The sequence below is a fragment of the Vulpes vulpes genome, chromosome 13, assembly GCF_048418805.1.
Source record: "Vulpes vulpes isolate BD-2025 chromosome 13, VulVul3, whole genome shotgun sequence".
In the NCBI taxonomy this organism is placed as follows: domain Eukaryota; kingdom Metazoa; phylum Chordata; class Mammalia; order Carnivora; family Canidae; genus Vulpes; species Vulpes vulpes.
Window position 1 is genome coordinate 35607065 of NC_132792.1, and position 15048 is coordinate 35622112.

Consider the following 15048-nt stretch of genomic DNA (forward strand, 5'->3'; position numbering starts at 1 on the left):
TGTCCTTTCTCATCACTATTTTTCAAGACAGGAGGTCCTTGCTAGTACAATAAGGCAAGAAAAGGAAATAAAATTATTACAGTTTGAAACAGAAGATCTGTCCCTGTTTACAGATGGCAGGGCTGTCTATAATAGAAAATCTGAAAGAATCAACATAAAAACCCTTCAAATGAATAAGTGATAACACAAAAGCCAATTACATTACATTTCTATATATTAACAATGAACAAGTAGAATTTGAAATTAAAAACACAATAGCACTTATATTAACATACCAAAAAATGAAATTCTTAGATATAAATCTAACAAAATATATACAGGATCTATATAAGAAAAACTGTAAAACTCAGACGAACAGAATCGAGGAGCTAAGTAAGTGGAGAGATATTCCATGTTCACAGATAAGAAAAATCAATATTGTCAAGATGTCATCTCTCAGCTTGATCTATAGATTCAATGTATCCCAATCAAAATTCCAGTAATTTGGGCAGCTTGGGTGGCTCAGCAGTTTAGCACCGCCTTCAGTCCAGGGTGTGGTCCTGGGGACCTGGGATCGAGTCCCACGCCGGGCTCCCTGCATGGAATGGAGCCTGCTTCTCCCTCTGCTTGTGTCTGTGCCTCTCTCTCTCTCTCTCTCTCTCTCTGTCTCATGAATAAATAAATAAAATCTTAAAAAAAAAAACAAAAAACCACACACACAGAATTCCAGTAATTTAATGGCTATTGGCAAACTGATTCTAAAGGTTTACAGAGGCAAAAGAGCCATAACAGCTTATATAATAATGAAGAGAAGAACAAAGTTGGTGGACTAACACTACCCTACCTTAAGACTTGCTATGAAATTAAAGTAATCAAGACAGTGTGGTATTGGTGAAAGAATGGACAAATAGGTCAATAGAACACAATAAATAGCCCAGAAATAGACCCTCATGAATTCAGTCAAATGATCTTTGACAAAGAAGCAAAGGGAATACGTGGAGCAAAGACAATCTCTTCAACAAATGGAGCTGGAATAACTAGACATTCACATGCAAAATAATGAATTTACATACAGACCAAACCCCCTTCAGAAAAATGAACTCAAAATGGACATTAGACTTAAATGTAAAACACACACTATAAGACTTTTAGAAGAGAACATAAGAGAAAACCTAGATGATCTTGGGTATGGTGATGCCTGTTAGATAAACACCAAAGACATGATCCATGAAAGAAATAATTAAAATTAGAAACTTCTGTTCTGTGAAAGATAGTATCAAGTATTCAAGGATAGAAAACAATCCATAAACTAGGAGAAAATATTTGCAAAAGTCACATCTGATAAAGGACTGTTATTTAAAATATACAAAGACACTCTTAAAACTCAGCAGTAAGAAAACAAACCAATTAAAAAATGAGCCAAAGACTTTTACAGACACCTCACCAAAGAAGATTTGCAGATGGAAGATAAGCATATGCATAGGAAAAGATGTTCCATTTCATGTATCATCAGGGAGATGCATATTAAAACAATAAGAGATACCATTACACACCTAATAAAATGCTCAAAATCTAGACCACTGAAAACACCAAATGCTGCTAAGATTGTGCAGCAACAGGAACTGTCTCGTTCAGTGCTGGTGGGAGCGCGAAATGGTACAAACTACTTTGGAAGACAGTTTGGTGGTTTCTTACGTAACTAAACATATTCTGACCATATGATCCAGGAATCACACTCCTTTGCATTTACCCAAAGGAACTGAAAACTTACGTCCACACAAAAGTTTGCAAATGAATGTTTATAGAAGCTTTATTTATAATTGCCAAAAGTAGGTAAAGAGTTAACAAATTCGGTAAGTTGTATATATTCCTAAAATACATCAGAAACCTATGAATTATATTTCACTGATGTAAGAGATTTATACACTTGGCACAAACAATATAGGAATGTAAAATATTGTTTCCAACCCAATTTGCTTTAAGGACTTCATCGAAAATGCCACAGGGAAATATTTTTTGCTCTATTTATTTTCAGGTCTTATAATTACATCCTTATGGATCCAATAATGTGTATTAGAAAAAAATTGATATTTTAGAAACTGCATAGCTCTACAGCCTTTTTAAAAAAAGATACTGAGCAAAGGGCACCTGGATGGCTCAGCTGGTTAAGCATCCAACTCTAGATTTCAGCTCAGGTCATGATCTCAGGGTTGTGAGATCAAACCCTGAGTAGGGCTCTGTGCTGGGTGTGGAGCCTGCTTAAAATTCTCTGTCTCCCCGTCTTCCTCAGCCCCTCCCCCCACTCTCTCTTGCTTTCTCTCAATTAAAAAAAACAAGAAAAAAAGAGATACTGAGCAAATAGAGGTCATGAGTGGTAAAAGATGGTCTAGTATCTTCAGATATAAAAGGTAAAAGCTTTATCATTTTAAAATAATTTTTTAAAAATAAAGATGATTAAGAGACTAATATAATAGTTATAATCCACAAACTGTGGTAGAATGGAAAGAGCACTGACTTGAAAGACTTAAATTAAAATTTCAGTTCCACTGTTTTTAAGCTATGTATGAGTGACTTCAGGCAGGTCACTTACCATCTCTGAGCCTCAAGACCCTAAAACATAAAATGTTAATAATGTCCATATCAACCTCACAAGGTGGTTGTGATAATATGCTGAGAGATACAATGAATGAACTTACATGAAAATGCGTGGCACATTGCCTAGCATCAAGTAGCTCTCAGCAAATACTTCTTCCTTCTCCTCCTGCTTAATAAATAGAACTTAGTCTTCTGTATAACTCTTGACTAAAATAAAACCAATTTCCTTTTCACAGATAAACTGTTTCTTCACTTGAGTTTTTATAGGAGATATACTTTAAGTACAGATAGGATTATAGAAATATGGAAACAAAAAGCAAAGAAAACATATCTTGAGAAGCATCTAATACGCAGCGTTCTTTGTTTCATGCTGACATGCTTTGTGGTTACAATGCCGGTTTCCAATGAACACTGGATCAAAATTAAAATTCTAGGCAGGCATTCAACTTTTATGATTGTGTCTGTTCCTCACTGAGCATGGAAAATGAATACTTTAGAAGTTATTTACTGAAGATATTCCCATAGTACTATTGCATGTTCACTTCCAAGAGTCCTGAACCCTGTAATGTATGTAAGTGAAAGCTATACCATGTTTCTTGTGTTGTACTTTAAAAATTGCAGCAGGATACCAAAACCATATTTTTAATAGAGGCTTTTCTGAGGGTAGGCAACAGACATTTTGCAAAAGTATATGATATGAAAAGAGACCAGACAAATTTCAAAAATAAAGAACATCAATCCAAAATAATGTATGATATTTTGAATAAAATTAAATATAGAATAATTAGCAGAAAACATTTAATTCTAGTTTTCCTATTATGAATGTCAAGTTGGCACAAATGCAGTAAGACTAATCAAAATCAGGTAATAGTTACCTCTTTGGCCTTGCTTGATGGTTCTAGTCCAATCATATTTGCTACTATTAACTGATGTAAGAGTTGAACTTGAGCCACACTTAGGAAGAAGTCCAGGTCTGTGGTTATATTCACTTCCAAGGAATGGCCACACACTAAAATCTCCTGGAGGAGAAAAAAAAGTTGAATATACATAAAGATACATGATAGCCATTAGATGATAATTTGTCATTCTTACTTATTTGACCTTTACTATGTTGATGAATTCTCCTGGGACTCAAGTTCATATGTTAATGAGAATAGCAGAGATGGAGAGCACAGCCACTCAACATAGTTTAATGGATTAATTTAATAAACATTTATGAGGTCCTGCTGTGCACTGGGCCATGCACTAGTTGCAGGGAAACAAACAACACAAACATTAATTTTTTTTACCATTTCATATACATCTGGCATTTTATACTTCAAACTACTAACATCATTTCCATATGTAAGTGATGATGTAATTCTTTAGCCAAATCCTGTTCATTCATTCACACTAACAAATATTTACTGAGCATCTCCTAAGTAACATGCAGTATACTCAGCTGCTAGGGATAGCAGAAAGAATAGGTTGGCTTTGAATGGAAACCTGCTCTTGGGGAGATCACAATTTAGTTGGGCAGACAGATGTAAACTGGCAATTGTAGGCAAGCAATTACAATAACAAGTGGTATGGTTTGAGTATTCTCCAAAGCATACATTCCAAATGATTTATAACAAAATAGTGCTGAAGCCAAAGACAGCTAGACTAATTAATTTCACTTCTTCAAGCTGCTAAAATCTTGGCTGCTTTAGGTAGATGTCCACTACTTAACTGGTGGGGTTCTGCATAACTTAAATCATTCCAACACTCATCATCAGAAAACCATTCAGAGAAGGAAAAAAGAAGAAAAAAAAAAAACCCCAAAGTTTCACTTAGTGAAGCAGAAGTCCTGTCATGAAGTGAATGTGGACAAAGTTCGAATGCTTGGAAATGCCCAATGAACCTTCTCCTTACTAGTGTCATTTAAAGGAATGGATTTAAGGAGACTTATGAGGGGCCCAAATGCAAAGTACACGGCTTAGAGTAGATTTTAATACAGCCATAAAGAATAGCATGTTAGAAATGAATATTCCTTTTCCTTGTGATTAAATAACCCTTCCCCCCACAAGTTCCCTGTATTTACTTATTAGAGTTAGAATTCATTTATTCCTCAAGTAATGATGAAAAGAAATATATTCATATTACTAAATTGCTATAAGATAGTAGTACACCTACTTAATTTTTATACACCTTTGGTGGATATAAGATACTATGCCTAACCTAATTTTTGCTATAGGGCAATTATAAACATTAAATAAATAAAATATACAAAACATTATTTTTAAAAGTGAATGAATATGAAGTTTAACCAACTTAGAGTAACATTTAATCTTATTTTTTCTGAACTTTTCATAATAACTGCCTATAACTGTGAATGACCAAAAAGTTTACAAAGTTTTTAGCATAACATAAATTTGTTTTTCTTTGAAGATTTATTTGAGAGAGAGAGAGACAGAGAGTAAGAGACAGTACATGAGCAGGTAGGAGGAGCAGAGGGAGAGGAAGAGGCAGACTCCTCTGCTGAGCAGGGAGCCAGATGCATGGCTCGGATCCCAGGACCTTGGGATCATGACCTGAGCCGAAGGCAGACGCTTAACTGCCTCAGCCACACAGATGCCCTAGCATAATATAAATTTCTAAGAAGAATACTTTTAAAATTATGATGGATCACATTATTATTACATTTCTATTCTAAGCATGGAGGTGGTACACCATAGTGATCAGTCTTGAAACCTGGATCCACCAGTAACTGGATAGTAACACTGGTTCAGTTACCTAACCTCTTTAGATCTCAGTTTTCAGATCTATAAAACATGGATACTAATAGTATTGCTTTCTTATTTTGTTAAAGGTTTATTTATTTATTTATGATAGACACACACAGAGAGAGAGAGGCAGAGACACAGGCAGAGGAGAAGCAGGCTCCATGCCAGGAGCCCGACGTGGGACTCGATCCCGGGACTCCAGGATTGCGCCCTGGGCCAAAAGCAGGTGCCAAACCGCTGAGCCACCCAGGGATCCCCTAGTATTGCTTTCACAAGGATGTTGTGAGGACTAAGTCAGGTAATCCATGTAAAATTCTCTATATACTAAATAAAGTCATCCAGATCAGAAATGAGTTCTCTCTCAGTGTTGTTGCTTTCATTAGAAAGAGGTTAAGTAAGAGTCCAGGGTCTGGAGCCAGACCAGCCTGGGTTCAAACCATGCTTTGCCACTTACTACTTGTGAAAATATGGACAAGTTATTGAGTTAGCCTCTCTAAGTTTCAGTTTCTTCATCTATAAAAGGATAGTGGGGCACCTGGGTGGCTCAGTCAGTTGAGTGGCAGACTCTTCATTTTGGCTCAAGTCATGATCTCACGGCTCATGGGATGGAGCCCTGTGTCTGGCTCCATGGAGCTCAGCAGGCAGTCTGCTTGAAGAGTCTCTCCCACTGCCTGTCCCCCATGCATTTGCATGCTCACTCTCTCCCTCTCTCCAAAATAAATAAATCTTTTTAAAAAATACTGAATGACTCAAGGTATCTACTTTTAACTTTTTTTTATATGTTTTTTTATTCATTCAGTAAATATCTCAGAAGGGCCAGCAATTGCACTATTAGGTATTTACCTAAGGAATACAAACATACTGACTTGAGAGGGGGACATGCACCCCAATGTTTATAGCAGCATTATAGCCAAATTATGGAAAGAGTCCAAAAGTTCATCAACTAATAAAAGGATAGACAAGATCTGGTACATATATACAGTGGAATATTACTCAGCCATGAAATAGAATGAAATCTTGCCATTTGCAATGATATGGATGGAGCTTGAGTGTATTATACTAACTGAAATAAGTCAGTCAGAAAAAGACAAATACCATATGATATGATTTTGTTCATAGGTGGACAGATGTTCATCTGTTTCACAGGGGATGTGGAAAAAAAAAAGAGGAGAGAAAGAGGCAAACCATAAGAGACTCTTAACTTTAGAGAACAAATGGAGAGTGGTGATTGGAGGGGAGGAAAGTGGGTGATGAGCTAAATGGGTGATGGGTATTAAGGAGGGCACTTGTGATGAACACTAGATGTTGTATGTAAGTGATGAATCACTGAATTCTATTTCTGAAATCAATATTACACTGTATGTTAACTAACTAGAATATAAATAAAAAATTGATATAAAAAATTTTAAAAATTATAGCAAAAATATATTTTAAAATAAAAGCAACAAAATTGAACATTTCACAGTAAAAAACAATAAAAATGAAGATAGAAGAAGTTAATAGGAGTGTTATAAGGATTAAATGAGTTACTACATAAAAAGCAATAACAAAATAAAAAAATATAATTTAAATGCAAAAAATCTATATCTTAAATAATTTAAAAAAGCAATAACAAAACAGTACTAGAAGGTATTAATTTTTAGTTACATACAATAGTAACTTATTAATAATAAGCAATTTGACATTCTATGCGCACTAAAACTAAGAATCCCTAATTTACAAAGAAAAGATACTCCATTATATAGCCTAAAATGAAACCTAAATTAAGTTCTCACCTCAGTGTGCATATTTTCTGGAGAAATTATTTTAGTAAAAATGATAGCTGGTGCTCCAGTTATTCGGACAGAAAAATCTGTTAAAATGGGAGTCAAAATTGCTCTTCTTTCTTGATGTCGCCGTATGCTAAAAGATAGAGTGAAAAATTATTAGCCATTTCATTTTTTTCATTAAATTTGTACAAGTTTTTGCACCACAAACATGTATGAGTTATATTTGTACATTTTATAATCATAGTTTTACAACTTCAATTCTTAACCTCAGATTAATAAAAGCAAAAAATTACTGAGAAATTCAGATGCAATTTATTTCACAGTCACATCTTTTCAACAAATTACTGTTTTTAATTCCTTTTGTTCTTATAAATAGTTTAATATCTTTTTCTACCAATAATAATAACCTTCCTCTTGTGTGATCATTTTTTCCTATTCTTAACATTTTTGACCTTCTAGTTGACAACTGCCATCTTTCCAACCTCATTAGGTTCACAAGTATATCCTCTTAATCTTGGACGACCTCCTTTTTTTAAGCTCTAAGAACCATCTGAGTTCACAGATTATTATTGCATATACGGTTCATGAAATAGCTTTTGTGACTTTGATACTGAATGCTTCTTCACAACAACCATGCATGTTAAGTGAAATCCATTATAGCCCTATATTACCTACAAGGAAATAAAGATCAGGGGCAAGGGTAAGGCCACCTAGTAGGAACAAAGGTTCCACTGTTGGGCCTAATAGCAGAATAGTATTTGGACTCTATTTTAATTCCACTTTATACATTCTCATCTTTGATCGGTTATTCAGCACAGTATCTCTACTTTATATTCAAAATTACCAAATGCTAATAATTTCAAAGGAAGTACTGCATACATGGTAGAAGATGAAACTGGAAAACATTACTGAGGAACTAACACTTGTGCTAGGAGAGTTCTTCTAGTCTACTATCCATATCCTAAGTTTTCACTTAATGAAATAATATAGTTCTATGTTTTACTAGCAAGCTGTACCTCAATAGTTCCTTGGAACTATTAACTTAATATTCCTTATAAATATGTCTCTACTATTCACTTATAAAGTGATAAAAGTTGAAATGAGGGAACTGGCATAAATTATCTCATGAGAAAGCCCAGATAAAAACTCGTCTTTCTACATCCTTTTCTACCAGAGTAGTCTAGAAAATAGAAAGCACTAGTATCTTTTGTTCAAATTTGCAATGGGCAGAGCTTTACATGGTGTCTGCCAAAAAGCAAATTGGATCATCTGGTTCTGTGACACATAGGTATTGGATTTCATGAAAGTCAATTTTAAAGAATTAAGAGATCTGGTGAATGGAGGGTAACAGGAAGAAGTATTAAAATCTGTGAATACAGAGGAAAGGTTGTGATCCTGAGAGACACCGTAATTATAGCTGAATAGCTTGAGTTCCATAAAATGGAACATGTAACATCTGATGTGCTCTCACAGGGGAATGTTAAAATATATGATGTATTAAAAATACCTTAAAATGGAAAAGATGGCAGGGAACCAAATAAGAGCAAATAAATACTCTTTTCCTCCCAAATAAAGAATATTTATACATATCATATTTTTCTCTATTATGTGATGAATTAAATCAGTAACACAACATATGAAAGACTTATGACTTTGGAAATTTAAAAAAATTTTAAGTCAATGGTCCTATAAAACTTTAACTTTTATGGTACATAATGTTAACTCTTCTTTTGTGTTATTTCTTGTAAGTCTTGGAGGTAATCATATATAATTTTAAATCATTAAAAATTTTTATAGATTGAAATACTTCAAAAGAAATACTGAAAAAATCATGACAAGAATTAAATTCTGCCAATACTTTACTAGATAAGAGCATAGGATTCAAAATTAAATTTTTTTCGAGAAATGGAAAATAAATAAAATACATAACAGGTGGGTAAATAGCATTTTGCATATAGCTCAAGAAAAAAAAACAATAAACTAGAATATACATTTGAGAAAATTCTCTAAACAAAGCAAAACAAGAAGAAATAAACAAAAATTACCCCAAACTAATGAACCAAAACTATGGTTATATACTTGTGATGGAGATCAAGTCTTATGAGCATAGCTATATTGAAACATCAACCTAATTCAATTTTATGGAGATATTCAATTGTTAATAGCTCTGGTTATAGTTTTGAGTTGTTTATACCTATAGTCTGAAACTCCTGCATCTAATTCTACTTGATAGCTCTTTTTTCAAGGAAAAAGTTCAAAATAAAACTTTGTGGAGGAGGGAGAAGTCAGGGGACTGCTGAATGTTTCTCACAGAAAAGGACATTACAAATTGAGGATATGAATGGGAATCTACCAAGGGAAAAATGGTCAGAGGATTTATGTTATTTTATTTCATATTTAAAGCTTTAATAACATGTATTGATATACCAAGTGCAGTGCTCACAGAATAATGCTGCATAATATATAAAAGTTATGTGTTGTACATATAGTTTTAAGCAAATGTTGATATAATCTTGTTTGGATCCTTCTCTTAAAAGCAAAATGCTGGGGATCCCTGGGTAGCGCAGCGGTTTGGCGCCTGCCTTTGGCCCGGGGCGCGATCCTGGAGACCCGGGATCGAGTCCCACATCAGGCTCCCGGTGCATGGAGCCTGCTTCTCCCTTTGCCTGTGTCTCTGCCTCTCTCTCTCTCTGTGACTATCATAAATAAATAAATAAAAATTAAAAAAAAAAAAAAGCAAAATGCTGAAGGAGGGAAACCTGCCTATTTAGGGCTTTGGATCAATTAAGGCATTATTATCTATATTTATATGATGTTAGTGGCTGTAAGAACTACAAATTCATTGACACTACAGGAAATTTTAAAATTTTTATGATATACTATTGTGATTATATTCAATTTAAACAATTTCTGATTTAAGTATCAACTGAATGTAGATAAGTAAGTAACTATGCTAAGAAACAAGACTGGCCAAGACAGATCTATCCTTTTATCTCTATACCACCCTTTCAGCTTGCCAAGGACACCCTTAGTTGATATGTAAGGAAGAAAATCCACTACCTACTCCCCCTCACACACCTCAAAGCACAAATTACCATGTAAAACTGCAACACTGACTAGATGTGTAACCTGCATATGGTAGACATCAGTACAGGTTATTTTAATTCTCAGTACTTCATTTCCTCAGGTTATAAAATAAACTAAGACATAGTAAAAATGGTTGCTAAGAGAAAAAGAAAAAAAAAAGTGATTAACTAACAATGAACTTTCACCTAAGTGTAAGGGGTCAGAACACGGAGTATAAGAAAAGTAGTTGAATGAGGGGAAGCAAATCATTAGCTCTACTTTTAAGTGACATTGCACAAGGCAAGGAACCTCTCCAAACTTAGTTTCTTATGGTGGTTTTGTTCTGTAACAACTTGCTAAGAATAAGAATGGTTCAGAGTTTAGAGAGAAAATTGCATGAGATTTGGAAGTATAAGGGAAATAAATACTTGCCAGTATTCTCTCGAAGTCATGCTTTGTAAAACAGTGAAATTCCACTCAGCAGTGCTAGCAGATTCCAACTTGTCTTCCCTCTTTTTGGTTCTGTGACCAGTTCTTTTTCCTGACCCGTTTGCAGGCTCACCCCCTCCAAAGAGGCAAAAGCCTTCCAGGGGCTGCTCTATCAGCCTCCGGTGGTCCTTCCAGTGGCTGGGCATGCCTGTGACCTGTCTCTGATTCACAGTCCACGTTAGATCCTTAACTCACAGGTTCTGCCACAACTGAGCAAGGTCTTATTCCTAAAATAAATCCCTAATGCTATAATACAATGGTTCTGCTGACCTGACTGAATCCTAATGTATTTTCTCAAATGAAAAACTGAGGTTTTAGGAGAAGATCTACAAATCTTAAAATGTGGTAATTTTTATGCTTAACTTCCTTACTCTCTTCTCCCCAACATACACACAGAAACACATTTTGATTAAAGACAAAAGCTGAGTAGTATATGTAGGAGAATGAAGGAAAACCTTAAAAAGGCTATTATTTAAAATTAGTTAAGGGGGGGCAGCGCCGGTGGCGCAGCGGTTTAGCGCCGCCTGTAGCCCAGGGCGTGATCCTGGAGACCCAGGATTGAGTCCCACGTCAGGCTCTCTGCGTGGAGCCTGCTTCTCCCTCTGCCTGTATCTCTACCTCTCTCTCTCTCTCTCTCTCTGTGTCTCTATGAATAAATAAATAAAATCTTAAAAAAAAAATAAAATAAAATTAGTTAAGGGAGGAAACAAAGATATTCTTCACTGAATATCCTTTTTGTATCTTGAATTTTACCTATAATGCCAATTGAAAAACAAAAGTATAATCAATTAAGATTCTATTTATATTTCTATCAAGATTGTCACTACTAAACTACATCAGATTTAAGATCTCTTATCTTCATTTGAATCAGTATCTCTTAGAAACATTCAGTCACTTGATCTACTAGTTCTACTTAATTGTTTAATCATTCAATCTTTCATTAATTCACTCAACTCTTTATTAAGTACCTATTATGTGCCAAGCTTAATATTCTGTACTGAGTATTCAGAAGTGTGCAAAACATGCCACATTTTCATACTTCTAGCCCTTGGATCTACTGCTTTCTTATAAGGTTCAAAGTGCCCCCTCGTCTCTCCTGCCACTCATACTCTATGGAAACAAATTCAGAAGCTGTGTATTCCATGAGAGCTTCCCTGAAAACCCATCTATAGAGTTATTCATTCATTTCTTTCCTCAATATTTCTATTTTTTTTTACCTATGTCAATTTTAGATTTATTGTATTATGTTTCTGTCATATCTCTTAGATTGAGATGTCCCATGTACATGGAATACATTTATTCTGATTGTAATATGGCTCTTCTGTAATCCTAAACATCCTATATTTATGTCTACCATAGTACTTTACTCCCTGCACTCTAACAGGTAATTAACTATTAATTCTTTGACTGGACACTGAGCTCTGTAAGGAACAGGAACATACCAGAAATCATTTCATTTTGTTTTTCCAGTGTAAAAGACATCCTATGGCATATAATTGATGTTAAAAAGTCTTAATTTTATAAAGCATGCCAAGGCCATTCAACAGGGGAAGGAATGGTCTCTTCAACAAACAGTATTGGGACAATCGTATATCCACATAGACTTTTACCTCATACCATATATAAAAAGAAACAAACAAAAACTCCTCAAAAATGGAGCAACAATCTATTTATAAGAGCTTAATCCATAATACTCTTGGAATAAAACATAGGCCTTAGTCATCAAAAAGAATAAAATACCTAGGAATATAAACCTAACCAATGAGGTAAAAGATCTGTACTCTGAAAACTATAAAATATTTATTAAAGAAACTGAAGCTACAAACAAATGAAAATATAGTCCAGGTTCACGGATTAGAAGGATTAATATTGTTAAAATATTCATACCACCCAAACCAATCTATGGATTCAATGCAATCCCTATCAAAGTGTCAACAGCATTTTTCACAGAACTATAACAAATAATAATAAAATTTGTATGGAACCACAAAAGACCTGTACCACTCAAAGTAATCTTGAGAAAAAAAGAACAGCTGGAGGGATCACAATTCCAGATTTCAAGATAGACCACAAAGCTGTAGTAATCAAAACAGTAGGTGCTAGCACAAAAACAGACAACAGATCAATGGAACAGAAAAGACAGCCCAGAAAATAGACCCATGCTTACACGTTCAATTAATCTATGACAAAGGAGACAAGAAAATGGGGTAAAGGTTGTCTTTTCAATAAATGTGCAGGGAAAACTGAACAACAAAAGAATGACACTGGACTACCTTCTTATACCATACACAAAAATAAACTCACAATGGATTAAGGACCTAAATAAGAGACCTAAAATCATAAAAAATCCTAGAAGAGAATACAAGCAATAATATATCCAATATTGACCACAGAAACATTTTTCTAGATATGTCTCCTAAGGCATGGGAAACAAAAGCAAAATTAAACTACTGGGACAACAGTTAAGCGTCTAACTCTTGATTTTGGCTCAGGTCATGACCTCAGGGTTGTAAGATTAAGTCTTGCACTGGAGCATGGAGTCTGCTTGAGATTCTCTCTCTCCCTTTGCCCCTCCCTCCAACTTGTGCTTGAATGTGAGCTCTTTCTCTTTCTCTCTCTCAAATAATAAATAAAAAATTTAAAAACAACAAACTATTAGGACTACAAAAAATAAATTCTTTTACACAATGAAGGACACCATCAACAAAACAGAAAGGCAACCTATTGAATGGGAGAAGATATCTGCAAACAAAATATCTAATAAGGAGTAAATACCCAAAATATATAAAGAACGTATATAACTCAACACCAAAAAAACAAAAATCAAAAAACCCAAACCCAAACAATCTAATTAAAAAACAGGCAGAGTACTTGAAGACATGTCTCCAAAGAAGACATACAGATGGCCAACAGACACTTGAAAAATGCTCAACATCAGGGAAACGGAAATCAAAACTATGAAATACCACCTCACACTTGTCAGAATGGTTAAAATAAAAAAACACAAGGAATAACAAGTACTGGCAAGGATGCAGAGAAAAAGGAACCCTTGTACACTGTTGGTGGGAATGTAAATTAGCACAGCCACTGTGGAAAATAGTGTGGAGGTTCCTCAAAAAATTAAAAATAGGAATGTCATATGATCCAATACTTCCACTACATTGAATTTGACAAATTGAGTCTTAGATTAATTATAAACACTTGTGCAAAGATCATTTTCAAGAAATGAAAAGATCATTTATAAATTATATACCAGGTAAGAGTATAGCACTTAGAATAAAGAAAGAACAACAACTCATCAACAACAACAACAACAAAAACAATTTAAAAATGGGAAAAGGCTTGAGTAAACATTTTTCCAAAGAAATAAGATATTTTTGGCCACATGGAAATACAAATTGAAACAACACCCAATAGGATGGTTAAAGTTAAAAAAAAATGGAAAAGAAGTGTTGCTATGAATGTGGGGAGATTAGAACCCTTGAGCATTGCTGGTGGGAATGTCAAATGGTTCAGTCACTGTGGAAAATAGTTTGGCAGCTCCTCAAAGCTAAATACAGAATTACCATTTGACTGTGAAATCCTACTCTTAGACATCCATTCTTAATACCTGAAAACAAGTACTGAAACAGGTATCTGTACAAGTATAGGTACTTGTACACTTGTACAAATGTCCACAAGTAATATCCACAGCAATATTATTCATAATAGCTAAAAAGTAGAAATATCTTAAACGTCCATCAATAGATAAATGCATAAACAAACTAGTGTTTATATACAGTGGAATATTATCCAACAATAACTAAGAATGAAGTACTGACACATGCTACAATGTTGTAAAATTTCCAAAACATTGTGTTAAGTGAAGAACCCAGACACAAAAGGTCACATATGGTATGATTCCTTTTATATGAAATGTCTAGCATAGCTAAATCAACAGAAGCAAAGCAGAGGGCAGTTGCCAGGGGCTATGAGGAGGGAGAAGGATGTAGAAAAAAGTGCTCAATGGGTAAGTGATTTTACTTTGGGGTGTAGAAAATGTTTTAAAATGAGACAGAGGTGATGGTTATAAATAGAAGTGGTGGTTATACAATATTGTGAATGTTCAAAATGCCAGTGAATTGTTCACCTTAAACAGTTAATTTTGTGTAATGTCAATTTCAACTCAGTAAAACACACACACAGATACACAAACTGTTTATTTAAATGAATTAAAGTATAAATAAGAGAGATATAGTTAAGGCTAGATGATCATAAAATTTCCTAGGAAATAAGGCCCACTTCCTTTGTTGATAGAATTTGTGGTTCTTTTTTTTTTTTTAAAGATCTATTTATTTATTCATGAGAGACATGGAGAGAGTGGCAGAGACACAGGCAGAGGGAGAAGCAGGCTCCCCGTGGGGAAC

At 34.5% G+C, this 15048-nt stretch overlaps 1 protein-coding gene across 19 annotated transcripts in view; it reads right to left on the minus strand.

Moving 5' to 3' along the window:
- VPS13B (vacuolar protein sorting 13 homolog B) overlaps positions 1 to 15048 on the minus strand; it is a 727825-nt gene that overhangs the window by 254385 nt on the left and 458392 nt on the right. For all 19 annotated transcript variants that reach the window (XM_072734208.1, XM_072734211.1, XM_072734207.1 and 16 more), the window contains 2 exons: positions 7094 to 7220; positions 3450 to 3593 (listed from right to left, as the gene is read on the minus strand). In XM_072734208.1, the coding sequence (XP_072590309.1) occupies positions 3450 to 3593; positions 7094 to 7220 (271 nt within the window). The remainder of the gene's footprint in view (positions 1 to 3449; positions 3594 to 7093; positions 7221 to 15048) is intronic.